The 26550-nt window shown below is 38.8% G+C and overlaps 2 protein-coding genes across 58 annotated transcripts in view; one reads left to right on the top strand and one right to left on the bottom strand.

Annotated features, from left to right (window-relative positions):
* TFG (trafficking from ER to golgi regulator) overlaps nucleotides 1–11824 on the top strand; it is a 30875-nt gene extending 19051 nt beyond the window's left edge. For 3 of the 8 annotated variants that reach the window (XM_070582067.1, XM_070582073.1, XM_070582068.1), the window contains 3 exons: nucleotides 47–187; nucleotides 7485–7583; nucleotides 11005–11824. In XM_070582067.1, the coding sequence (XP_070438168.1) occupies nucleotides 47–187; nucleotides 7485–7583; nucleotides 11005–11387 (623 nt within the window). In that variant the 3' untranslated portion in view covers nucleotides 11388–11824. The remainder of the gene's footprint in view (nucleotides 1–46; nucleotides 188–7484; nucleotides 7584–11004) is intronic. The other 5 variants (XM_070582069.1, XM_070582070.1, XM_070582074.1 and 2 more) reach the window with 3 other exon arrangements.
* Nucleotides 11825–12203: 379 nt separating this feature from the next.
* Nucleotides 12204–26550, bottom strand: part of ABI3BP (ABI family member 3 binding protein) — a 238310-nt gene continuing 223963 nt past the window's right edge. For all 50 annotated transcript variants that reach the window (XM_070582016.1, XM_070582022.1, XM_070582021.1 and 47 more), the window contains 5 exons: nucleotides 17771–17850; nucleotides 16940–16969; nucleotides 16183–16344; nucleotides 14788–14910; nucleotides 12204–13472 (listed from right to left, as the gene is read on the bottom strand). In XM_070582016.1, the coding sequence (XP_070438117.1) occupies nucleotides 13357–13472; nucleotides 14788–14910; nucleotides 16183–16344; nucleotides 16940–16969; nucleotides 17771–17850 (511 nt within the window). In that variant the 3' untranslated portion in view covers nucleotides 12204–13356. The remainder of the gene's footprint in view (nucleotides 13473–14787; nucleotides 14911–16182; nucleotides 16345–16939; nucleotides 16970–17770; nucleotides 17851–26550) is intronic.

Below are 26550 nucleotides of genomic sequence, written 5' to 3'. Positions count from 1 at the left end.
GAAAGTCTTGCATTAGGAACTGAACTGACTTCTCATGACCATCCAGGGCCACCTAGTGCTCCTGCAGAAGACCGTTCGGGAACTCCCGACAGCATCGCTTCCTCCTCCTCTGCAGCTCACCCACCAGGAGTCCAGCCACAGCAGCCGCCATATACAGGAGCTCAGACACAAGCAGGTCAGAGTGAAGGTAAAATAGAGCTTAGAGCACGTGTGCAAGAAGGTACACGTGCAGAAATGTTTATTGCAGCGTTGTTGGTAATGGTTAAACAGCTTACATATGCATTCATGCCATGAACACAGTTGTGAAAATTTTGGTTTACTAATGTATGTTTTCCTTAAAAAAACCAAATAGAACAATATGTCAGGTATGCTTTCGATTATTGAAAAGAAAAACAACCTAAAAAGGTGTTTATATGAATATAAATACGGGGTGAAAGATCAGGGAGGATTCCTACCAGTCGCTAGTCAGTGGTGACCCATGGGGTCAGAGATGACCCGTCGAGGTGTGATGCTTTATTTTACATAATACTTAGGTACTATTTTGTTTTCTTCTCCCTTTTCCTCTTGCAACTGTTTATTAATTATTTTTGTAATTTAAGAAGATTTTTAGAATAGAGGTAAAGCATACCTTTAGTTAAGTGTAATTTCCTAGAAAAATAAATAGCCTTTTATATTTTTGTGCAGTTAGTAGTATGTCTTTTGTGGAAAAAAAGCAATGTATTTTAAATCAAACTTTTCTGTAAATGATGTGTCCTTAGATGAGTGATTTAATCTCTCTGGGTTTTGATATTCTCTCACTGTAAATTGTGAAAATTGGACTAAACCAGTGATTTCAAAAGAATGTCTTTAGCCCTGAATGAAACATAACTTGAAAGCTCATTATTTAAGACAGACAAAGGGGTCGTTGCCATGGTTGATGAAGGGGATTGAGGGGCCACAAGCTCAAGCTAGTGGGCACTGAAGTGCCTCACTGAAACCCTGGCGCTCTGCAGAACATGGCTACGTAGTTACTGCTCTCTGGGGTTCCTTCCCGTTGTTAAAATGTGAGTTCTCTGAATTGCCACGCATGTTAGGACCTTTAAACCTGCACATTTCACTTTAAAACAAACACCAGGTGGTGCTCTCACTGTTTGTATAAAGGGGCCAGGTGGTGGTATGATTATTTTCAGTACGAGAAGCAAGTGACTGAGTTTATCAATCACATTAAAAAAAAAAAAAAAAATCCTAGCCTAAAGTGAACTGAGCGCTTTTGTAACAGTTCTGTCGTCCTGTGCTGATACTTTCAGAGTCGTCCCACTGGGTTAATGCTAGTCTTAGGAACCAGCAGGTGGCATTTGCTGATGAATGAGTGGTTTGGGAAGAATTTCTTATTGCTTAAGCCTCTTTTCAGTCTTTCCTTTGCACCAAGATGCAACTGCTAAAACTGGAGCAAACCACAACTGCAGCAGGTGTGGGGCCGAAACAGGGAGGGGGCAGCAGAGTTTGGATATGATGGACTTTAATGGCTGTATCTGGTGAACTAACATCTGTTTAAAAGCAGTCTCATTGGAAGCAGTGTCTACTGTTGTAGGATGACAGTTGGAAGGATTGTTGTACCAAATAATCTTTGCTGTTCACTTATAAAGGAACGGGATGTAAGGCTCCACTAACAATATCTCAAAGTATTTTATCAGGGGTTTGTTTCAATTGAAAATTTATTTTCAAAAAGGTAAAATTTTAAAAAGATGAAGGGATATACAGTGACAATTCGAAAATTCTCTCTCCTGCCTCTGTCCCCTAGCATCCAGGTTCCCTTTTCAGAGGCGTCAGATTAACACAGTCTGATCTGCATTAAATCCCTTTAGGGTGGCATTAATTGTACACCTTGCTAAAACTGTTACTTTTTATTTATTTATTTATTTTGGGGGGGTAAAGATTGGCACCTGAGCTAACATCTGTTGCCAATCTTTTTTCTTTTTCTTCTTCTCCCCAAAGCCCCCAAGTATGCGGTTGTATATTCTAGTTGTGAGTGTCTCTGTTTGTGCTATGTGGGACGCCGCCTCAGCATGGCTGGATGAGTGGTGCCATGTCTGCACCCAGGATTGGAACTGGTAAAACCCTGGGCCACTGAAGTGGAATGCGCAAACTTAACCACTCTGCCACTGGGCTGGCCCCCACAACTGTTACTATTTTTAGTTTACATTAAAACGTACAATATAAAAAATTGGACAGCTATTAAGATGTGACATCAGTGAATTGATTAGCCTTCTGGAGGTAAATCTCTAAATCAAAAGACATACAATGGAAGCCACATGTAATTTGAAATTTTCTATTAGCCACATCAAAAAGAAGTTTTAAAGGGAAAATTAATTTTAAGTATACATTTTATTTAATCCAGTATATTCGGTGTATCAACATGTAATCATTATTAAGAAGTTATTAATGTTTTACGTTCTGTTTTTCATACTACATATTGGGAATCTGGGGTGTGACACCAATCTGAAACACTTCAAAACACGTACAGCATCTCACAGTTCAGACCAGCCACATTTCAGGTGCTTAGTGGCTAGTGAATGTTGTATTGGATAGCACAGCTCTAGATGAATATACCAGTTATTTATAGATTCCTGAGATGAATTTGTAGGCTACTATGATGAATACTTTTTGACATATGATGTGTAATGAATCTCTGACATCACCAGTTAGATCAACTGCTGGTTATACTTTGAGCAGAATAATCAACATAAAAATTATTAAAATCTATTACTAATAATTGATTAATATAGCAGTCGTAGAATAGAATATGAAATAATCTAAAATAAAATAAATCTGAGTTGTTACTTAAATTCCATAAAAGGGATTTCAGAATTGTAAATTTTTATCCCAAGGATTTTAGTCTTAATATGTTGTTCAGTTAAAAGGATCAAGAAAATGTCAAGGGGCCAGCCCTGTGGCCGAGTGGCTAAGTTCGTGCGCTCTGCTGCAGGTGGCCCAGTGTTTCGTTGGTTCGAGTCCTGGGCGCGGACAAGGCACCGCTCATCGAGCCATGCTGAGCGGCGTGCCACATGCCCCAACTAGAAGGACCCACAACTAAGAATACACAACTATGTACGTGGGGGCTTTGGGGAGAAAAACGGAAAAAAAAAAAACTTTAAAAAAAAAAGAAAATGTCAAGCATCATGAAAATAAACAAAATGGACAGTATTATCCTTTTTCAGATAAAGCAGATGCTTCTGTTACTGGAAAACTGTAGTTGAATAATTGCCAAAAATATATAAATAAGTGGTGAGGATGTAGAGAAGAGCCCTAAAAATCATCAGAGACCAGGAGGTATAGCTGTTTGACAAACTAAAAAGGTGAAAAGGATATAATTAAAATCTGTAAAATTATACACCAATATAATGATAAGCTGAGTAGACTTTTAAACTAGCTTTTATTATGTAAATTGTGAAACACACAAAAATAGAGGTAGAATAATCAGATCTTCATGTAACCATCATGCAGCTTCAACACTTACTGATATTTTGGCATTCTGTTTTCATCTCTGTTGTCCCCTCCTCCCCCCACCACTTTTTAAAAAATTTGCTGGAGTGTTTTAAATCCTTCACATATGATTTCACCCAACTATTTCAGTATGCATGTCTAAATGATAACCTTCTTTTCTTTTTAACAAAACCACCATATGATTATTATACCTAACAAAATTAAGTGATTCTGTCACTGAAACCAAAGTGGGTTCTCTCCTGGTGAGTTAAATCGGACTCTCCACCAGAAGTAGTTGTCTCACAAAGTGAAGTGTATCTGCGGCAAATAGGAGACCCTGAGGAATCATTTCTAGAGTCATGGTGTCCCTGGACAAAGGGAAGCAGGGACATTTGTTTCGGATGGGAATGAATATTCAAAAGGGAGAGGTAGGTATTCCCTTGTGCGGGCTCAGGTGGAAAACATGTCCCACATACACTGCAGGTTATGGTGATAAGGCCTAAGCTCCTCCTGGAGAGATGATAGCACTGAAAACAAGGCAAAGGTCACGGGGATAGCTCTTGTGGTGAGGCCTGGTCTGGTTCAGGGTGGTTAGTGATTGCATCTCTTTAACATAACAAGGAAACAGAACAATTTGGAAGAACAGTTGAAATATCCAGACCTACTCTTGAGTTCCTCAGGACAACCAGTCAGTAACAGTTTTTATTGTCAGCACATACCAATCTATATTTGATTTCCCTAATTGTCTCATAATTATGTTACTACAATTGACATTTTGTTAAGTCAGGAGTCTAACAAAGTTCACATTTTCCATTTGGTTATGTGTCTTAAGTCTTTCTTTTTTTTCCCAATAGCTGTCAGCCCTACATGTTTCCAAAGTCAAAACTATGTATGTTAATTATCTATTGCTATATAATAATGTACCCCAAAACATAGATGCTTAAAACAACGAAAATGTATTGTCTCGCACAGTTTCAGAGAGTCAGGGATCTGGGAGCCGCTTAGCTGGGTCCTTGTGGCTCAGGGTCTCAGGAGGCTGCAGTTGTCTGACGCTTCACCTGAGCTGGAGGGCCCTTCTGAGATGACTCTTCCATGGTTGTTGGCAGAGGCTGCAATTCCTCACTTCTCATAGGCTGCTTGGTGACCTCATGACATGGCAGCTCCACCAGAGTGAATGATTAAGAGAGAGTAAGGTAGAGGAAGGCCACCTCTTAACCTGTCCTCAGAAATGTTATTGTCATTTCTGCAGTATTCTGTTGGTATACAGGTCAGTCCTACTCATTGTGAGAGGGTGCTACACAAGGGAGTGAGTACTCATCAGTTTATTGCTTATTCTTTGCTCATTTTTGTGTTGTGGAGTTAATCTTACTAATTCTAAGGATGTAAAGACATCAATCCATTGCCATACACTGCACATGTGCAGGAGTCATTGGGGTCATGGAGGCTGGCTTCCACTCTGTAACAAAGTACAGTCCCAGAAGTCTTACATTCCCCTGTGCTTCATCCTGTTCTCTTTCTCCCTTTAGGTGATATTTTTGATTACTTTTAGTTTATTTTACCATTGATTCTTTCTGAAAATATGAAACACATAGCATATATATATATATATATATATATATATTTATTTATTTTTTTTTTTTTACTCAAAACAAAGCTTACTCTAAACTCTCTGTGTACTTTTCTTTTTCTTCTTTTTTTTTTTTTTGAGGAAGGTTAGCCCTGAGCTAACATGTGCTGCCAGTCCTCCTCCTTTTGCTGAGGAAGATTGGCCCTGAGCTAACATCTATGCCCATCTTCCTCTTTTTATATGTGGGACACATGCCACAGCGTGGCTTGATGAGTGATGTGTAGGTCTGCACCCAGGATCTGAATGAGCAAACCCTGGGCCGCTGAAGCAGAGCATGTGAACTTAACCGCTACACCACCAGGCCGGCCCCTGCAATTTGCCTTTTGACTTAATCAGTATATCCTACAGCTCCCTCCTTACAAGTGTATGAAGTTATTCCTCCTCCTTTTTTCCAAGTAAACACACACTGCTTAATTACATTTCAGAATACTGTGACAGAGAATCTCATTTTGGACTTGAATGAAGTGTTTTTAAAACATGTAAAAGGAATACTTTTGTAGAGAAAGTAATAAGCCTCTGAAACTTTTTTTTATAACAGGTTTGTAGCAGATTGGGGAAAAAAAACAGTGTGCCCTTGCTTTCAGAACAGTTGCACTCTGTCCGTTTTTATTGAGGAAAACAATTAGGCTTTTTTGAGGCTTAATGATTCCCTGGAATCACCAATGGCAACTGGCTACTACATGGAGCGTTAATCTCAGCCTTTTCAATGTCAGATATACATATCTTTCCCCCTTGATTATATTTCTGTACCAGGTTCTGGTCACTTCTGTTCTAAAATTTAGTTATGAAATACAATCCAGGATTAAGGTGGTATCTCATAAGGTGGTTAACTTTTGTATGACTTTTTGTGCTATTTATCTGTAAGTCTTAAACCATTAAGAAAGCATTTAAGAAACTTTTATCAGTTTTTGTTGTATTTGGGAAGAGGATTAATAGCTTAAAAAGTAGTTAAGCAAATTTTATTTCCATCATAAAAAGCATACAGCTGCTTGCTAGGAGACAAACAGCTGTGGGTGCAGACACATCTCATGTAGTGCTGCATGCATGGGGCTGAGCAGCTGTCCAGCAGAGTGGGCTCCGGCCCTGGTCTCGACCTGTGCCTGCTGGCTGCCTCTGCACCTCCACTTGAGTGGCACTAGATAAGGTATTCACTTTTTTTCAGTTGTCTCCTTCTGCCGAAAGTATGCTGTTTACCCATAGTCTTTTGATTAGCAGCAGGTAGTTTGAAGAATTAGCCAACAGATAATTATTTTAAAGACTTAAATACTAGCTACATATTTTAAAGATTTAAATACTAGCTAGATATTAAAATGCAAGTTTTATTGCTACACTAGGCATTAGATTTTGCTAAATCCATCATTATTAGAACAACTGTAAAATAACAAGGATGATAAAGACATGAACCAGTAAATCCTTACTTGTTTGTAAATTATAGGTAATAACAGTGTCTGAAAGGTTTCTCCGTAGGAACTGGTCTACTGACCCCAAATAGAATTCTCATTTCCAAGAACACATCTCCAGTGTTAAACAGGTCTGCCGTTATTAAGAAGTGCTAAAGAGGGGGGCTGGCCTGGTGGCGTGGCGGTTGACTTCGTGTTCTCTGCTTCGGCGGCCTGGGGTTCGCCGGTTCAGATCCCAGATGTGGACCTCTACACCGCTTCTCAAGCCATGCTGTGGCTGGCATCCCGCATATAAAATAAGGAAAATGGGCACACTTCGCTCAGGGCCAATCTTCCTCAGCAAAAAGAGGAGGACTGGCAGTGGGTGTTAGCTCAGGGGTAATCTTCCTCAAAAAAAAAAAGTGCCAAAGAGGAACCATTTAGGTTTCAGATTCCACATGATTGGCTAGGATATGCAGATGATGGAAAAGCAAACCATTGTCAAATGCCGAATGTGTCTTTGAGGTCTGGAAGGAAAGATGTTCCTTGCTACCAAAGAGTCCATTCATATGGCAACAAATAAAGGTTCAGACTTTTAGATGCCAAATAATACAATGTTTTAGGAAAGATTTAGGAGCTATTAATGGTATTTGTCTCTTTTCTCAGATTTCTGTTTGTTGATTTTTGACTTACTTGGTTCTGACTGAACATTAGCAGTACATATCTGTTGGCAGTTGGGTGTGAAAACATTGGTTTTTCTGGAATTTATGAAGTAACCACTAGTGTTATTTGCTGCTGATTAGAGTTCTCTGCAGCTAATCCACAGCAGAGCAGCCGCACGTGTTCAAGTGCTCATTCTTCTCTTCTTCGTAGACATTTGAAGGGGAACAAACACATTCTTGTGTCTTGTTACTCAGTATGTTTTTGTGTTTGGATGGGGAGAGAATTAAGTGGGCCTTAAAAATATCTCTCTCTGCCGAGTTAAACTGCCTCTTTTCCTTTCCTGCCTCCTTTAGGTCAGATGTACCAGCAGTACCCGCAGCAGGCTGGCTATGGGGCCCAGCAGCCGCAGGCACCACCCCAGCCGCCGCAGCAGTACGGCATCCCGTATTCAGGTGAGCAGCACCCAGGGCGGTCGGCTCCTAGATTTTGAGCTGTGTCTCTACTCATTAAACTTTAACCCTTTCCTCTTGGTTCCTTGATTTGTAATACTTACACTGTCATTGTAGGCATTAAGTATTTATTGGGGGGAATAACATTCGTTTTATTTATTTTTAAATATTTTGTATAAATATTTTATTGTAAATCAACATTTCAGTTTTCCAGTGGGCAGGTAAAACTTAAAATCATAGTAGCTGATTCTGTAGTAACCTGTAGTATGAGAAAGTTTTTAATACAAAGCTGTCTTCCTACTGATGTGATCATTTTACCTTAGGTGACTTAGAACAGCAAAAATGCAAGATTTCCCCCGTTGTATGTATGACTTAATCCCGGTGTACTCTTAGTACCTGTAAAACGTTAACAGTTCCCTCATACATGGAAAGGTGGTCTTATTATATAAGAACCAAATTAAGCTACTTAGGTTTTTAAGTCTCCCAAAAGTATGTAGGAATACCAAAAACAGGCCAGAAAAATAGAATTTTGTAACATGTAATTAGGCAACTAAGAACATTAAATATAGTTGTTTGAAATCTTGGTTATTTTGTTTTACCTTCTATCCACTGAAGATTATCCATATTTAAATATGATAAATCTCTTCAGTGTAGCTTTGAACATGATTATAATTCAGGTAACTTTTACATGTGTTGTGTCAGAGAGAGAATTTGTGTTTAACTCTTGTTTTATAGCCTAAGATTTAAGTATCAAAATTTCAACTGTAATTAAAAATGATTTGTTTATGAGTTGAATCTTGCCTAAATTCTATTTTATGGAGTTTTGTGGTATTAACTAGAGCAGGAGTCAGCAAACTATAGCCCACAGGACAAATCTGGCCTGTTGCCTTGTCTGTGAATAAAGTTTTGTTGGAACACATACACCCATTCACATCTGTGCTGTCTGTTGCTGCGTTGGCACTATAAAGGCAGAGTTGAGTAGTTGCAACAGAGACCCTGTGGCCCACAAAACCTAGAATATTTACTCTCTGGCCCTTTACAGAAAAAAGATTGCCAACTCCTGAAGTGTATCATAAAATTCTATCATTAATTGGAGTTTGACATATTTTAACATATATAGCAACTTTTTATTTGGATTCTATTCGCTGTAGAGTGATTTAACCTGTAGCTGCTAGTTTTTAATTATATAAAATAGGTAGAATGAATTTAAGCTTGGATTATGATATTAGGGAGAAGGTTATTTTTAGGACGCAGTCTTTTAAATTAAAGAAAAATCAAACTGTTACAAAGTTTGTAATTTGTAGAAACAGTAGATACAGGGTGGAAAAGACCTAGTTGTCATCTGATCCGGGATTTCAGCCCTCACTGTGCTTCAGAATCACCTGGAGAGCTTTTTCTGAGAGTTGCAGGTGCCTGGGCCCTACTCCCAGAGATTTTGTCTCATTTGGTCAGGAGTGGGACTCAGGCCTTGATATTTTAAAAGCACTGCAGGTCATTCTAAAGTGCAGCGGGTGATGGGGACCACTGGTCTTGTCCCATCCACTCATTTTATAAATAAGGCAGCTGGGGTTCAAAGATGTTATGACACGTTGAAGGACAGCAGCCATTCAGTGCAGGGGCTGGATCAGAACCCAGTGCCGTTAATTACTTCCCTGTGTTGTTCTGCGTTCTCCAACCTAGACCAGGAGTTCGCAGACTTTTCTGCCATAAAAGGCTAAATAGTAAATATTTTATGACCCCCTTGTCCATTCATTTATTCAGAAACCTACAGAATTTCCATTTTTTGCAGTTGCTGGTGTTCCTCACCAAAGTTGCTCATTTATTGTGTTTTTCAAGGGAGAGGATGGTGGTGGCGATAATAGAAGCATTGCCACGTTATGGTCAAAGACTAGTAGGTTGCTAATGAAGCAGCATCTTAAGTCCTTCGGGGTTATTCCCTCTCCTCAGAAATAAAGATGTGGTTGTTTCCAGACTCAGTTAAAAAGACAGTCTAGATTTCAGTTGCCAGTATGAAAAGGCAACTATTTTTTTGCTCATAGTCTTAAGTTGAATAGACATTTTCAGTATAAAAGCTGAGTCCTTCTGTTTGTCCAAAAACTTATAGTAAAAAAGTTAAGTAAAAAAATGTTATGTAGGGGATAGGAGAAGTTGTATGACGTTCAAGATTTTATCATGGATTGACTTCGGTTCATATTTAGATGCTACCATAAGTAAAATGCATTCGATATTTGATTTACTTGGTAAAAATTAAGTTTGCTCTTAATGATTTTAGTCAGGGTCTTCACTCTGAGTAAAATTTAGTTCTTTTCAAATTGTCATCTTTGTATTTCTGATCCCACTAGTCCTATTAACTTGAATTTGATTGGGAGATATGGAAATAGTCAACTAAGTACTCTGCTTGGTGGTGGTGGTAACATTGGACCATCTTTGACACTCTGTTGGTTTGCCAGTGTCCCTCTGACCTTTTCCAGTCAAAAAGGTTTCTTTCATGAGTAAATTTTGAACCCAGGTTCAAGGTGAGTTCAGAATATACTCAAATTCATTCAATCCTTTTTTTTTAATGCAGGGTTGTACATATTTTAATAATTTTCTTATGTATCTGGTATTTAATGCTGACAGGATTCCAGTCAATGGAGAGGTTTCATTGCAAGTAGCTGCAGGTGTGTTTCATGGTAGAGATAAAAGTTTTTAGTGAAGCAGACTTTTTCTTTTTAAAAAATTTACATACTAGTAAATAATATAGATGTTGATTTTGTGGGGCTATATGGTATGCTTTTTGTATGTTATGTTGTTACTAAGTCAGAATTGTGAGTTGTAAAGGCAAAAACATCAGATACCAAATCTAAAAGAAATGAAAGATTTTAAGGATTGTGAAAATGGGTACTTAATGCGTGTCCTTAAATGGCTTAGTTTTTATAGAGTGAAAAAGTGAATACACCTTAAAGCATCTTATTACAGTAAGATGTGTTTGTGGCACCATTGTTTCATTTAAAAATATTCATTCTCTGCAGTGTTTTTATTTGGTACTGTTGTTAAATAGGCCTCCCCTCAAACCAGGTTAATGACTAGCTTTTGCATTGATTCCTGCATTTATCATGTGAGCATCTACTCTATAATAGGAGTTATGCTAGAACAGGAATTTGTTCTCAGGGATTATCTAGTCTAGAAGCAGTTGTAATGAAGAAATACGTATATATCGGTTTCAGTTTAAGATTAGAGGGTTTAAAGATTGTTTAGAAAATGCCTCTTTGATACTGCTTGGTCTTGAAATCGTATTATATGATGGAATTTACTACTCTAATACTTAGGAATAAGTTTGTTAAATTTCTCATCATTTTTGGTCCATAACAGTAGGACTAATTCTCTGGAAAACTTTCACCAAAAGGAAAATAAGATATAAATGTTGCTTATTTTACCTTTCCAGCAGGCTATAGTCAGCAGACTGGAGCCCAGCAGCCTCAGCAGTTCCAGGGATATGGGCAGCAGCCAGCTTCCCAGGCGCCCGCGCCGGCCTTTTCTGGTCAGCCTCAGCAGCTGCCCACTCAGCCACCGCAGCCGTACCAGGCGAGCAGTTACCCTCCACAAACTTATACTACCCAACCTTCTCAGCCTACTAATTATACTGTGGCCCCTGCCTCACAGCCTGGAATGGCTCCAAGCCAACCCGGGGCCTATCAGCCAAGACCAGGTTTTACTCCCCCTCCTGGAAGCACCATCACGCCCCCTCCGAGTGGGCCTAACCCTTATGCACGGAACCGGCCTCCCTTTGGTCAGGGCTACACCCAACCTGGACCTGGTTATCGATAAAGAGGTTCAGCTACACTGAGGAACATAGCCGCTAGTTACTTGTCTCCCAGAAGACTCCAATACTACTATTTTATTTTAATTTGTATTGAAGTTCAGAAATTTAAAAAGCAGAGCATTTTATATGATATCACTGTTGCTGTTAATTCAAAATATAATTTGCTGAGACACAAAAAAGACCAAAATGAAAAATTTTTCCTCCCCTGCTTAAAAGTGTAGCAGCTTCCTAGTTATTTTGGAACACTACTCCTGTGTGTGTAAAGTGATTGGCTTTCTAGCTTGCCTTGTGCAGAGGGTATTAAAGTGCTAGGTTGGAGCTCAGCCGTCTTACTGGGCTGTTTACTATTAACATGAGGAACTAAAGTAGATCCTTTGAGAAGACAACTAGATAGTATGTATAAAATGTAACACTGAAAGGCTAATAAAGATCGTTGAATCCATTGGTGGTCTTGTAATTTAATTTAGTCACTAACATTAGATATACACGAGAAGAAAGCAGGAAATAAATCCTTATTGATGTTTGGTCTCAAAATGAAGTATAGACATTTTAATTTACAGTTTTCTATTCGGAGAAACAGTGCCGTTTGGTTTTTGTCCTGACTTTGAAAGAAATGCATTTAGCAATCATTGGCTTAAAACAGTGGAACTTTAGAATAGATTTCACAGGAAGATAGATTAGCACTATATGTCAACACAACGGATACAGTATTATTAAAAGATACAAGGGGGAAAAAGATACAAGGCGGGTTTGGTGGATCCTGAATAACTTTGTGATTTTCCCTTGTAGAGATGAACCATTCAGAAATAAAGAACTCAGTCTTAAAAAAAACTACATCTCTTTATTGCAGTTTATACTTGTTTGGAAAATACAAAATGTAGACGATAAACTTGAAGCATGTTGAAAGGTAGGCCCAGGAAAGCTTTCTTTCCGAATGAGGGCAGCAATGCAGCATTCCTGTCTCCCTCCCCCAGTGAAAGAAAGCAATACCTTTTTAAATAAAAATGAGTCAGATTTTCATTATAGGTTGAGTTAGAATTATGAAAACATCCTCTGATACATTCATTCCTGGAGGTCCTATGTATAAAAATGTAGTAAGTATCCTGTAAAACCACGGGTACCTCATCATGCATTACCTCTTTATGCTCAGACTTCCCATTCAGTCTCTGCGTACAGCTTGATTAGAATTATATTGAAAACAATAGGAAGATAATTGCTTAAAGGGATAGTTTGACCAAGTACATTCAGACATTGTAACATACGTATGGGTAGAGAAATAATGAAACGTGTATTGAAACAATATTTTGAAAATACATCAGATTCTCAATTTTTCAGCTGAAATGAAATTTACTGATTCAAACAGTCTTTTCAATAATTTGCAAGTATTTAAGGAAATGTATATTTGCATGAATGGTTACCTATTTAAATGCTTCAAAAAGCTATTCAGCTGTTGCTAAAAAATGGAAGTTTAAATAAACTTGAATGTTAGGACCTTTTTCCCCCAGATATATGTGCTGAAGATAATTTGATCTAATAAGTTAAACCAAGTAGAGATTTATGGAATTAACTCACCAGTAGGAAGAATACACATTAATAAAAGTAAATAGTTTTTAAAAAGTATATTAGTTTTTCGATGTTAATTTTGTTATAAAAGTATCTCAAAACATCATTACAACAGTGTTGATAAATAATATACAAATGATCTCTTAAAATACCATGAACAGGGAGCCAGCTTCCCAAAAAAAGTTATTCTGTTAATGTCAGTATCTTGCTTTCTTAAAATGACTTTGTAAAACCTGATAAATATTCTCAGCAATCTTTCTAATAAACATCTAATATTGCTATTAATTAGATTTTAAACTTTTATACATAGTAAACATAACAGCTTTAAATGAATGTGACAAATACCATAGTGTTTCCAATTATTTTTTGCCATGATGAAACAGAAGGCCCTTTTGAACACGATTGTAGCATCTACCATTTTCCAGGAATTGTGGTCCCGCATTCATACCACTGGACATAATTGATTTGGGTGTGACCACCTATTTCTCCAAATTGGACAGGTTCCTGGCGAACTGCTCTGAAATAGCCTAAGAGGGAAAACAATGTAATTTTAATAGCCGCTATGTTCTGTTTTTGCCCTCACCGTTCACAGATTGGAGGATGTCGTTGAATGGCTGAAGCTTACCCTAGGTGAACCAGCAGATAGCAACAGAGACCTTGGTGTCTTTCCTGAGGTGGCGATGGCTAGCTAGACATCAGGGGTGCCTACCTCCTTGACAGCTACCTTAACAAGTTGGGGTGGGGTGCTTGGTAGTGTCCGAGACAAAGCGAAAGGGGGCAGGAGTTAGAGGGCGTCTGTGTTTTGTTTTTTCAGTGTCATTTAGCATGTTCATATGCTGTTGGGTCTTAGGTGAAAGTGTCCTTTCTGCACATTGCAGACTAGTGTCTGACCAAGTGACCTGAGTGAAGTCCTGTGCACTGCAGTGTTAGGAAATAAAAGGTGGGCAGTTCCAAGATTGCTGAATTTCTAAGAATTAAACTTGGATGAAATCTTCCTTCAAGGACCCTACAACTAAATGGCTAAAAATTTCACTGTGAATGTAAAATGTTAGGGAAATATACACAAAGTACATTTTATATCCACTTCCCGTAAAGCAACAGCTTCAACTTCCTGTTAATGGGTTCACAGATCTTACTATCTTTTATTGGTTAGTATTTTTAGGTGCCAGTGAACAAAATGTGTTGCTGAAAAGAGTGGTCAAATAATTTAAAGTATTTAACAAACCTCTTGGTGATTCTTGAGTAATATGGACATTATAATTTGCCCTCTCCTGCCCTAACTGGGCGAGGATTAAATTAGTTTGCAGTCTTCTCAGTCCTGGTTAAGCAGCTTGGTGCTAATGTGTCTTTAGCAAGTTGCAGTGGTCATTCATTTCTTAGCAGAATTGTTCTAGTTTAATTGTATTTATATAAGGCAAATGATACTGGTTTTTTTTCCATTTTATGGTAGTAATAAAATTGTCTTTAAAAACATTTTTAAGGGACTGGAAAAAAAAATGCCTGTGTGCTCAGTATGAGAAAAACCATAAAGGAAATACATTTAAGCTTGGGAAACACGGCTCTTTTGTAGCTGTTTTTGCAAATTCAGGTTTTCTCAAAGTAGAATGCATTTATATATGCCTGTGTAATTTCTCTTGGCTCTAAGGAATAGAGTCTTAAGGCCTGGCCGGAAAGTTGAGAAACTTCAAATTAAGGTCTTATACGAAAGTCTTTTTTTTTCTAGCCAGATAATTAGAGGGATACAGTAGAATTATTTTTAAAGTGATTGCTTTCCTCAGCTTAAATTCTTTGGGGGTTAATTTGTGAACCCCTCTTGCTTATGAGGAGATTCATAAAACATACCTTCTTTGGTGGGTAGCTGGTCAGAATCGAGTTGCTGTCCTGTGCGTCCGTCTAAAAATGAGTCCACGAACTGGCAGTGATCTTCTCCATGGCCTCTCTGATCGCCTATGTTATAAAATTTTCCTGAAGAGCCAGAAATTAAAAGGATCGTGAAGGGTTAACTTTCTTTGATATAGGACAATTCTGAAATCATCAAATTGTTTCAAATGGTCAGTCTTCCCTGTTCTTGTACTTCCCCCCCTTTCAGCCTGGTTTAAGCCACCCGTGTCTCTTGACTGAACTATGAATAGTCTCCCAACTGGCATCCCCTTTTTCTTCCTCTCAGAGGTTAGTCATCTTGTAAAAATGCACCTCAGATGATGTCCCCTCCATCATCTCCCCAGCCGTCTCCCGTTAGACTCGAAGTGAAACCCAAAGTCCTCATGTGGTTTCAGAGCCCCACGTGGCTCCACACCTGGCTGCTGCTCGCCCCTTCCCGAGCTCACCCCCCTCCCCTCGGGGCCCGGCCGGCCTGGGCCTCTGCGTTCTCTTCCCCCGCCCCTAGTGCTTCGTCCCTGCGTCTTTGCTTGGCTGCTTCCTTCTCAGGGTTTGCTTCTGCACAAGCGTTCCCTCTTCATCTCGAGAAGCTTTCCCTAACCATCCTACCTAGGAGCTTCTGCTCGGCCCTGTTCCTCCCATTTTCATCCCGTTCAGCCGGTTTTCCCCTTATCCTTTCGAAGCTTTGTTCAAAGTGCTACCTGAGCTTCTTATCTCCGTGTCTGTCCTCTGTCTCTTCCCACTAGACTGAGCTACAGGGAAGCAGGAGTGGGTCTCGTTTGCACTTTGTCCCCACACGTATGCCAGGGTCTGAACAAAGCAGATGGTACTGGTTGAATGGTTGAACAAATGTCTACCTTTTATGATGGGGCCTGCCTTATTTACTTGTTTAAAATTTTTACTGTTTTGTTATAGAAGAGAAAATAATATCCCACTGAGTCTGGAACAAGGGGTTAGAGCCCTTCCGGCCAGGTGTTTGAATCTTGATCTTGTCTCTGCAGACTTAACATCTTAAATATGTCATATTCCTTACATGATTACTGTTAGAGATGCTCATTTTATTATCAGTAGGCGTTCTGTCCTTGTTTGGCTGTCACAAAATCGAGCTTGAGTGTGGTGGTGCCTGTACATTCAAGTTTGCCATGGTGACACTATTTCAAATTGCATTTTCATTATTTACCTTCTAATAGCCTGTCTCAAATCCTAGGTTAAGTATTCCAGTAACATCTTACTGGAAGGGACAGCTTGTATGTAGATCACACCATAGTGGCTGGGACTGTCACAGAGAAGCCACGTTACAGAATGCTGCAGAGCATCCCCCCAAAGGACCGGGCTCAGAGCGGCTGAGCGCCTGCTCACCTGTGAGGGAGTCACTCAGGTAAATCTTGTACCTGAGGGAGTTGCACAGCTGCACCCCTACGAACTTCTTATACCACGTCCTTTTGACATACTGTTTGCCCTTGCATTCTGAGTAGGAGTCGGAATTAAAGGGTCTCTCCGTCCAGATGGCATCTCTTCCTGCTGTGTGAGGAAGGCACATGGTTTGAGGTTAGTGTCTGGCTCCGGCACTGAAGAGCTGCCCCGAGAACTTTCGAAAAAGCAGTTTGCAAAGTTCATGTCAACTTGCTGATACTTAGTTTTCTCCAATGCTAAACACTGGAGCCAAAAACATAGGAGTTTAAACACGTAGCCCCCCAATTAAGCTCCTGGCAACAGCGAGCTAAATCTTGGCGCGGTGTTGAGCAGGCTCTGGAGTGCCGGGTGCCCGCGGCTTTCCTGGAGAAGCAGCATATTATACAACTTAAACAGCTGCTTTCATGTGACTTGTTGTTAAAAGTGGAAATGAGAGTGTTATATCTTGGCTTAATTATTTAACAGAAAATTTGATCTGGCCTAGGACATGAATGAAAGCAAATTTCAAACTGTCCCACTTGTTCACCAAACATCGTAGGCTCTTGATGTTCCTGAATGTTTTAGGTAGGCATTCACACCCGAGCTATAGTCTAAGAAGACGAAATGGACCATAGTGATGGCGGGACTGCGGCTCTGCCACAGCCGCTTAGTTGAATCAGTTGAGAAAAGCATGCGGTGTGTTCGCATCGAGACAGATACTTACCAGAAACTGGCTCGCTCACTCTGGGGTCCGCTGAGGGGAAAAAGCAAACACAGAGCAGACGTTATTAGGAAAGTCGGTCCCAGTGTTCCAGAGGCAGAGTGAAGAGGACGGGTGCTTACAGTTGTGAAGAAATCTACTTGAAAAACGGTACACTCTTGCTAAAGCCTGAATTTGAAATCATGTGTTTTGTTTTGGAAATTGCTCTTGATTGGACAGTGTCCTGTCAGAAACCCAGCTGTAGGTCCTACACATGATTTGAGTAGTTAGGAGTCTTCGTTGCTGTTCCAGCTTTCACTTCCATTTTAAAAGCTTCCTCCTTTAGTTTCATACAAAAACTATGATGCTAAAATCACCAAGATGCCATGAACTGCACTTGGTGTAAAAATTATACACATAATACTGTGAGTACAGACATATCTCATTAAGGAATTAGCGCTTAGAGGGTCTAATTAGAACATTTCACAACTGCGTAACATAAGACACTATCAAATGGATTCCTTCTCTGCATGTACTATGGCTCAGCATGTCAGATATTTTGATTCTAGGCATTGGTTCTTGGCATACAGAGGAGCATTCATTCAGTAGATTTTTGAGTATAGATTGATTACCCACTTGTTTTTTTCTTTTAAACTGATATCCCTTTTTTTCTGACATCAAAATAAATGAGGAAAAACATGTGGGGTTTCCTTAAGGGTGCCTTGATCAGTTTGCTTTCTCCCGTGGATGAGTTTTTGAAATGACACAGAGCGTTTAGCTGGGTTTCAAACAAGCTGCCTGTGCAAACATTCTGGCCCTTCACGTCCCTGTTGGGAATTACTCCTGAGTGATTACCTGATTCGGTGCTGAAGGCCACCGTGTTGCTGGCCGGGCCTTCTCCAAGTGGGTTTTTGGGTTTCACCTGGAATTCATAGCTGTGTAGGGGAAATTTACAAAGTTATAATATATTCTTCAAGGGTGGGAGACAACACTCCCCTGTTGTACTGACATCCTTCCTGATTCTGTTTTGAAATCATGATGACAGTCAATGGACATGTTTAGAAGCAGCTTGAGGAAAAAAGAATTCTTTAATTTTACTTTCCAAACAGCTTGTCTAATGTTTTGTATAAGAAAAGGACTAAGTCAATAAAAAAGTAGTTGTCTTTTAAAAACTCCAAATTAGTAGAAATACCTGGGCAAGTTAGTAATGGATGTATAGGAAAGAGGTATGTGGTGGACCCAGGCTAATTACAGCAACAAGGACCCTCAGTTTCCTTCAAATATTTCGGCTACTTTCTGGGCAAAGCAGTTCCCTTTTATTCCTTATGATCCCAACCTTGAGTACATGTAGCCTTAGACTTAGGCCGTGTTCCTCATCGTGGGGTTCAAACTGCCTATGTCGGCATCACGTGACAGAGTTACCGTGGGGAAAGTTTGTCTCAAATGCAGGTTTCTGGCTCCAGCCTGGCTACACTGAGTCGGTTTTTGAGGGCGTCCCGGTAGGAATTTGTAACAAGTTCCTGAGGTGAATCCTGTGCCCACTGACGCTTGCGAATTACTAAACTGTGGGAGCAGATGCACATGGACATATTTTGTTGCAAAGACTTCCTGGTTCTAGCTCCTGAAACTCGGGTCTTCTATGGTCTGTCCAGAATAGGGGCATGGTAGTGGTGCCTCATGAAGAGCATGGGCACGAAGACGGACATCTCTTTTTCCAGATTCATACAAGCCAGGCCTTAACTCTTTACGTTAAAAAACAAAACACAAAATAAATCCAGATTCCTTGGCGTATGTTTGATTCTATCCTTAAGAATTATGCAGTAAATTGCTATGTAATATTTGACAAATTTCATTCATAGCATACTTAGGTGGAGCAAATCCTTTTATTTATTTATTTTAAAGATTGGCAGCTGAGCTAACATCTGTTGCCAATCTTCTTTTTTCTTTCTTCTTCTCCTCCCCAAAGCGCCCCAGTACATCGCTGTATATTCTACCTGTGAGTGCCTCTGGTTGTGCTATGTGGGACGCCGCCTCAGCATGGCCTGATGAGCAGTGCCCATGTCCACACCCAAGATCTGAACCGGCGAAACCCTGGGGCGCTGAAGCAGAGCGAGAGAACTTAAGCACTGAGCCACGGGGCCTGTCTGGCAAATCCTTTTAAATTCAAATAGTAAAGCTATTTGCTGCTTGACTGAAACTAAGAGTTCCTTTCAGTAGCACACTTAGCAGGGAAGTAATTTTGAATGTAAAGCTAGTGAGTCATCTGATAGGATTGTAAGTCTTAAATTTGTACAGGCTTTGAGGAGGTAATTCCCATTTTTAAGAAGTTTGTAATTGAATAAGAATGCAGAACACACAATAGATAGATATTTTATAAACTAGTGAAAGATAGAAGGGTAACAGCTCTCAGTTTGATGCAGAGGCTACCATGTGAACAATAACAGGAGAACTTTCTGGGGCTCGAGGAGCGACATTCTTGACTACTGAGGCATTGTGTTAAAACTCTCTAGAATCTATAAGAAGATAGATTCTAGCATTTTACAACAATGGCAACTACTTTTTGAGTGCTTCCTATGTATCAGACACATTAATCGCTCTACACAAATAAAGCAATGCAAGACACACACAAACCCCAAGAGACAGGTATCCTACTTTTCAGTTAAGATCAACGAGGCTCTTAACCACTCTACTATTACTGTCTTTGCTTTCCAAACTTCTGAACTTTGTGAAATGAGGAATTAAAACTTGTGGGGTATTTGTAGTGAGAGACTGCCCATCAATGCATTTTTGTTCACTAATCAACTGATGGAAGGTGCTATTATAATTTGCAATAAGAGAATGCCGATATAAAACCACCCGTGTCACTCATTTAAATAAACTGCATATATGTGGGGTATTTTAACATGGAATATTTTCTAGAGATTAAGTTCTTGCTCAGAGGCCTGATAACCTTAAAAAAAAGAACAGAAACAAAAAGCCACTGTGGTAAACTGAAAATGGAAAAAAGAAATCCCAGGCATCTGGACTTTGATTCTGGGGGGGGATGCATTCCAAATTCCAGGACGTTGCCAAAAGCCCTGTGCCTTGGCCAAGTCTGATTGCTGGAATCATCTCCATGTCTTTTTATTTCAGTTATTTTTACTTCAGCTCCATCATAGATATTCATAAGCTACTTTTTCTGGGGTTTTTTTTGGCCAACATTTTATGAACTTGACAAGTTTTGAAGAAGTCATTTTAAACTAAGTTTAATTAACAGCATGGGAACTAAAAAGCACATGTTTTTGGTGGATTAAACCTTATATGAACAGAAAATATTTGAAGTGGCAAAGCCTTTCCCAAGAACACATTTTATCACAAGATTTATGACACTGGAGGTCTAGGAGAGTAACGTCTCGGAGAAAATATTGATTGTCCATAGGAAACAGCATAGGATGCTGTTTAAAAATTTCATAGAGGACAAGAAAGGCATTTAAAACAAAACGTATAGGATGAATAAATCTTTAAATAGAAGGATTGGATGCTAAAGTTAAGGAAATTTTACAAATACTAGCGCAAAAAGTCAGAGATGAAGAATGAGAGAACATAAGGAAATCAGGGTTTTTCCAGAGAATGCGATACCCAACTAGTAGGTCCTCGAAGAGAGAGGAGGAGAAAGGAGGATAGAAAAGTATCCTAGAAATTATGTAATTTCCCAGAACTGAAAGACGTGGGTTTCCAGACTGAAAAAGCCTAATGTTTGCCCAGCAAAATGAAAAAAGAAAAAAAAGACTAACCAAAGCACACAAGTTGAAAAATTTCAGATCACTGGGATAAAGACAAGATCTGAAAGGTTTATAAGAAGAAAACAGGTCCCATTCAAAGGATCCAGAATCAGAACGACATTTGACTTCTTAGCAGCACTGGAAGTTAGAAAAAATGGAAAACGCCTTCTAAAGTCTTCATTTTACCTGAAAATCTGTCTCTAGCTAAACAACAGTATCAGAGTAAAACAAGGATATTTTCAGGCATGTAAGGGCTCAAAAATATTTTCTTCCATAACCTTTTCTCAAGACAAATTTCTCAAGAAATGCCACAAAATGAGAGAGTAAACAAGGAAGACGTGGGATGCAGGAATTAGGAGATTCAGCCTAGGAGAGAGGCAAAAGATGATGGTAAGGGATTCCAGGAGATGTCGCCATAAACAAATACATGGAACAAACAGGGCTCAGCGCAGAAGGAGCAGCAAAAATGCCCGTCTCCCAGTCTTCCCCTGGAAGAGTTTTTTTCTGCAAATGTTAAAAGCTGCTATCTGAGGGAGAGGCTTCCAAGTTTAGCACGTATCTAAGGGCTGGCTGTGATCTTCCCCAGAGACTGGGAAGTGGATACCTTCCCTGCCCTCTCCTTCCTTCCAGCCCATTCCAATAATAAAACCAAGTCACTGGTATCTCCCTGGAAGTAATTTGTGCAAATGGTGGTGCATCAGCTTTGCAGATTGCCTGGCTCTGAGATCCACTGGGGCTTGCATTCATACCCACAGGACTATAGCAAATAAGGAAGCAGTTCTTAATGGATGCAGGAGCACCCCCTCCCCACACACAGCTAAATCCTGGACCCACCACAGAGGGAGCAGGTAAAAATTCCCATCTCCTACTGTCTCCCTGGAAGGGGCTTAGCTCCATAATTTCCCAGCTGCTACCTGAGGGTCCAGCTGATAATCAGTCTGCATCTAAGTGCTGATTGTGATCCTGCCCCCTTTGGGACTCTGATGGCTTTTGGCATACCCTTGACTACTGGGAGCCACTAAGAACAAAGAAGGTGGTTTAGACAATTACAGAGGGTTGAGAGAAAACTGGAGCTCAGGCTGGGCTGATTGAAGATTGTTCTGTCAAGGGGGCCAGGTGACTGTTTATCTAATATGCAGAATCCAACACAGTGTCAAGGAAAAGGAAGAAACGGGGGAATCTGTTCCAAACAAAAGAACAAGAGAAATCTCCATAGAGATTTCAAACAGATCTTGATGAAATGGACATAAGTGATTTGCCTTATGAGAGTTCAAAACAACAGTTAAGATGCTCACCAAGGTGAGGAGAACAATACATGAACAAAGTGAGAATTTCACAAAGAGAAAATATAAAAAAGTGCCAAACAGAAAACACAGCTGAAGAATACAATAACCGAACTGAAAAATTCATTAGAGGAGTTCAACGTGAGACTGGGTCAAGTGGAAGAAGGGGTCAGCAAAGATGAAGACAGGGCAGTGGAGCTGATCTAATCTGAGGAGCAAAAAGAATAATGAAAAGAGTGAAGATGACTTAAGGGACATATGGGACCATCAGATGGACCAAGATATGCACTATAGCAGTCTCAGAAGGAGAAGAAAGAGAGGCAGAAAGCTTATTCCAAAAAATAATGTCTGAAAATTTCCCTAACCTGAAGAAAGAAACAGACATCCAGATCCAGGAAGACCAGAAAGTTCCAAATAGAATCCAAAGAGACCCACACCGTGAGACCCACAATAATTATCAGAGACCCACATTAATTATAATTAAGTTGTCAAAAGTTAAGGAGAGAATCTTAAGAGCAAGAGGGGAAAAGCAACTTGTTACATACAATGGCACTTGTAGATAAGATAACTTGATAAGAATATCAGCAGATTTTTCAGCAGAAAGTTTCAGGCCAGAAGGGAGTGGCATGATATATTTCAAAGTGCTGAAATAAAAAAACTACCCAGTAAAGTTGTCCTTCAGAATTAAAGGAGAGAGAAAGGTTTTCCCAGACAAACAAAAGCTCAAGGAGCTCAGCACCACTATACCAACCTTACAAGAAATGTTAAAGAGAGTTCTTCAAGCTGAAACAAAAGGATGCTAGTTAGTGACAGGAAAACATATGAAAGTATACAACTCCATGATAAAGGTAAATATAGTTAAATTCAGAATATTATAATGTTGTAATCATGGTGAGTAAATCACTAATAACTCCAATGTGGAAGTTAAAAGACAAAAGTATTAAAGATAACTATAACTACTACAATAATTTGTTAATGGATACAAAATGTAAAAATATGTAAACTGTGACATCAAAAATAAAATGTGGAGGGGCAGTGTAAAAATGTAGAACTTTTGTATGTGTTTGAAGTTAAATTGTTATCTTAAAAGAGATTGTTATAAATATAAGATGTTTTATATAAGCCTCCTGATAACCACACAGTAATAACCTATAGTAGATACACAAAGAAAAAGAGAAAGGAATCAGAGCATACCACTACAGAAAATCATCAAATCACAAAGAAAGAGAGAAAGAGAGGAAGAAAGGAACAAAGGAATTACAAAACAACCGGGAAACAATGAACAAAAGGGCAATAGTAAGTCCATACCAATCACTAATTACTTTAAATGTAAATAGATTGAATTCTCCAATCAAAAGACATGGAGTGGCTGAATGAATAAAAAAACAAGACCCCAAGTATATGCTGCCTACAAGAGACTCATTTTAGCTTTAAGGACACACATAGACAGAAAGTGAAGGGATGGAAAAGATTCCATTCAGATGGAAACTGAAAGACAGCAGGAGTACCTATACTTATATCAGACAAAACAGACTTTAAGCCAAAGACTGTCATTAAAGACTGTCAAAGAAGGTCATTATATAATGATAAAGGGGTCAATTCATCAAGAGTCTATAACACTTGTAAATACTTATGTACTCAACATAGGAGCACTTTAACATATAAAGCAAATATCAACAGATTTGAAGGGAGAAATAGGCAGCAATGCAGTAATAGCCGGGGACGTTAATACTCTACTTTCATCGTTGGATAGATCATCCAGACAGAAATTTAATAAGGAAACATTGGACTTCAACTACATGTTAGATCTAACATGTACAGATGGACCTTACAGACATATACAGAACTTTCCATCCAACAGCAGCAAAGTACATGTTCTTCTCAAGTACACATGGAACATTCTTCAGGATAGATCCTATGTTAGGCCATAAAACAAGTCTTAATAAACTTAAGAAAATTAAGATCATATCAAGCATCTCTTCTGACTACAATGATAAGAAATTAGAAATCAATTACAAGAATAAAACTGGAAAATTCACAAATATGTGGAGATTAAGCAATATGCCACTAAAAAACCAGTGGGTCAAAGAGGAAATCAAGAGAACAATCAAAAATATCTTGAAACAATGAAAATGGAAATACAACATACAAAAACTTATGGGATGTAGCAAAAGCAATTCTAGGAGTGAAGTTTACAGTGGATAAATGCCTATGTTCAGAAAAAAGAAAGAAATCAAATCAAACAACCTAACTTTACACCTCAAGGAACTACAAAAAGAAGAACAAAGTCCAAAGTTAGTAGAAGGAAGGAAATAACAAACATCAGAGCAGAAATAAATGACATAGAGGTCAGGAAAACAATAGAAAAGCTTGCTTTTTGAAAAGATAAAGTTGACAAACCTTTAGCTAAAGTAACGAAACAAAAAGAGAGAAGTCTCAAATACATAAAATCAGAAATGAAAGAGGAGACATCACAGCTGATAACCATAGAAATACAAAGGATCATAAGAGACTACTATGAACAATTAGAGGCCAACAAATTATGCAACCTAGAAGAAATAAATAAATTCCTAGAAACATACAACCTACCAAGACTGAATCATGAAGAAATAAATAATCTGAACAGACCAAGGAGTAAAGAGATTGAACCAATATAATCAAAAACCTCCAAACAAAGAAAGCCCAGGGCCAGGAGTTTTCACTGGTGAATCCTACTAAACATTTAAAGAAGAATTAATGCCAATGCTTCTTGAACTCTTCCAATAGATTGAAGATGAGGGGACACTCTCAAACTCATTTTACGAGGTCAGCATTACCCCGATATCAAGCCAGACAAGAAAACTCCAAGAAAAGAAAATTACAGGCTGATATTCCTGATGAACATAGATGCAAAAATCCTCAACAAAATATTAGCGAACAGTTCAACAATACATTAAAAGGGTCATACACCAGATCAAGTGGGACTCATTCCAGGCATGCAAAGATAGTTCAACATCTGCAAATCAATCAGTATGATGCACCACCTTAACAACATGAGGGATAAAAATCATATAATCATCTATATGATCGTGACAGGTGCAGGAAAGTGCTTGACAAAATTCAACATAGTTTCCTGATAAAAACTCTCAACAAATTGGGCATAGAGGGAACATACCTCAACATAATCAAGGCCATATATGAGAAGTCCACAGCTAACTTCATACTCAAGGGTGAAAAGATGAAAACTTCTAAGGTCAGGAATAAGACGAGGATGCCCACTCTCACCACTTTTATTCAACATAGTAATGGAACTCCTAGCTGGAGCAGTTATACAAGAAAAAGAAATAAAAGGCATCCAAATTGGAAAGGGAGATGTAAAATTGTCTCTATTTGCAGATGTCATGATAGTATATATAGAAAACTCTAAAGACTCCGCCAAATAACTGTTAGAACTAGTAAACAAATTCAGTAAAGTTGCAGGACACAAAATCAATATACAAAAATTTGTTGTGCTTCTATACACCAACACAAACTATCAGAAAGAGAAATTAAGAAAACAGTCCCATTTATAATTGCCTTGAAAAGAATAAAATACTTAGGAATAAATTTAACCAAGGAGGTGAAAGATCTGTACACTGAAAATCATAAGATATTAATGAAAGAAATTGAAGAAGACACAAATAAATGGAAAGATATTGCATGTTCACAGGTTGGAAGAATTAATATTGTTAAAATATTCATACTACCCAAAGCGATCTAAAGATTCAATGCAATCCCTACCAAAATCCCAATGACATTTTTTACAGAAATAGAAAAAACAATTCTAAAACTCATGTGAAACCACGAAAGACCCTGAATATTCAGCCAAACCAATGTTGAGCAAAAGAACAAAGCTGAAGACATCACACTCCCTGATTTCAAACTACATTACAAAGCCATGGTAAACAAAACAGTGCAATATTGGCATAAAAACAGACACAGAGATCAATGGAGCAGAATAGAGAACCCAGAAATAAACCCATGCACACATGGTCAATTAATTTATAATAAAGGAGCCAAGAATATACAATGGGGAAAAGACAGTTTCTCGAATAAATGGTGTTTGGAAAACTGGACAGCCACATGCGAAAGAATGATACTGTACCTCTATCTTATACCACAAAAATCAACTCAAAATGGGTTAAAGACTTGAACATAAGACCTGAAACCATAAAACTCCTTGAAGAAAACATAGGGAGTAAGTTCCTTGACATCAGTCTTTGCAATGATTTTTTTTGGATTTAACATCAAAAGCAAAGACAACAAAAGCAAAAGTAATCAAGTGGACTACATCAAACTAAAAAGCTTCTGCTCAGCAAAGGAAACCATCAACAAGATGAAAAGACTACCTACAGAATGGGAGAAAATATTTGCAAATCACATATGTGATAAGGGGTTAAAATCTAAAATATATAAGGAACTCATACAACTCAATAGCAAAAAAGGAAATAACAGTTAAAATCGGGTAACTCACGTGAATAGACATTTTTCCAAAGAAGATATACAGATGGCCAACAGGAACAGGAAAAGGTGCTCAACATCACTAACCATCAGGGAGATGCAAATCAAAATC

This window comes from Equus przewalskii, chromosome 18 (genome assembly GCF_037783145.1).
Source record: "Equus przewalskii isolate Varuska chromosome 18, EquPr2, whole genome shotgun sequence".
In the NCBI taxonomy this organism is placed as follows: domain Eukaryota; kingdom Metazoa; phylum Chordata; class Mammalia; order Perissodactyla; family Equidae; genus Equus; species Equus przewalskii.
The sequence above is the reverse complement of the archived record's forward strand: the minus strand, read 5'-3'. Positions and strand labels throughout refer to the sequence as shown.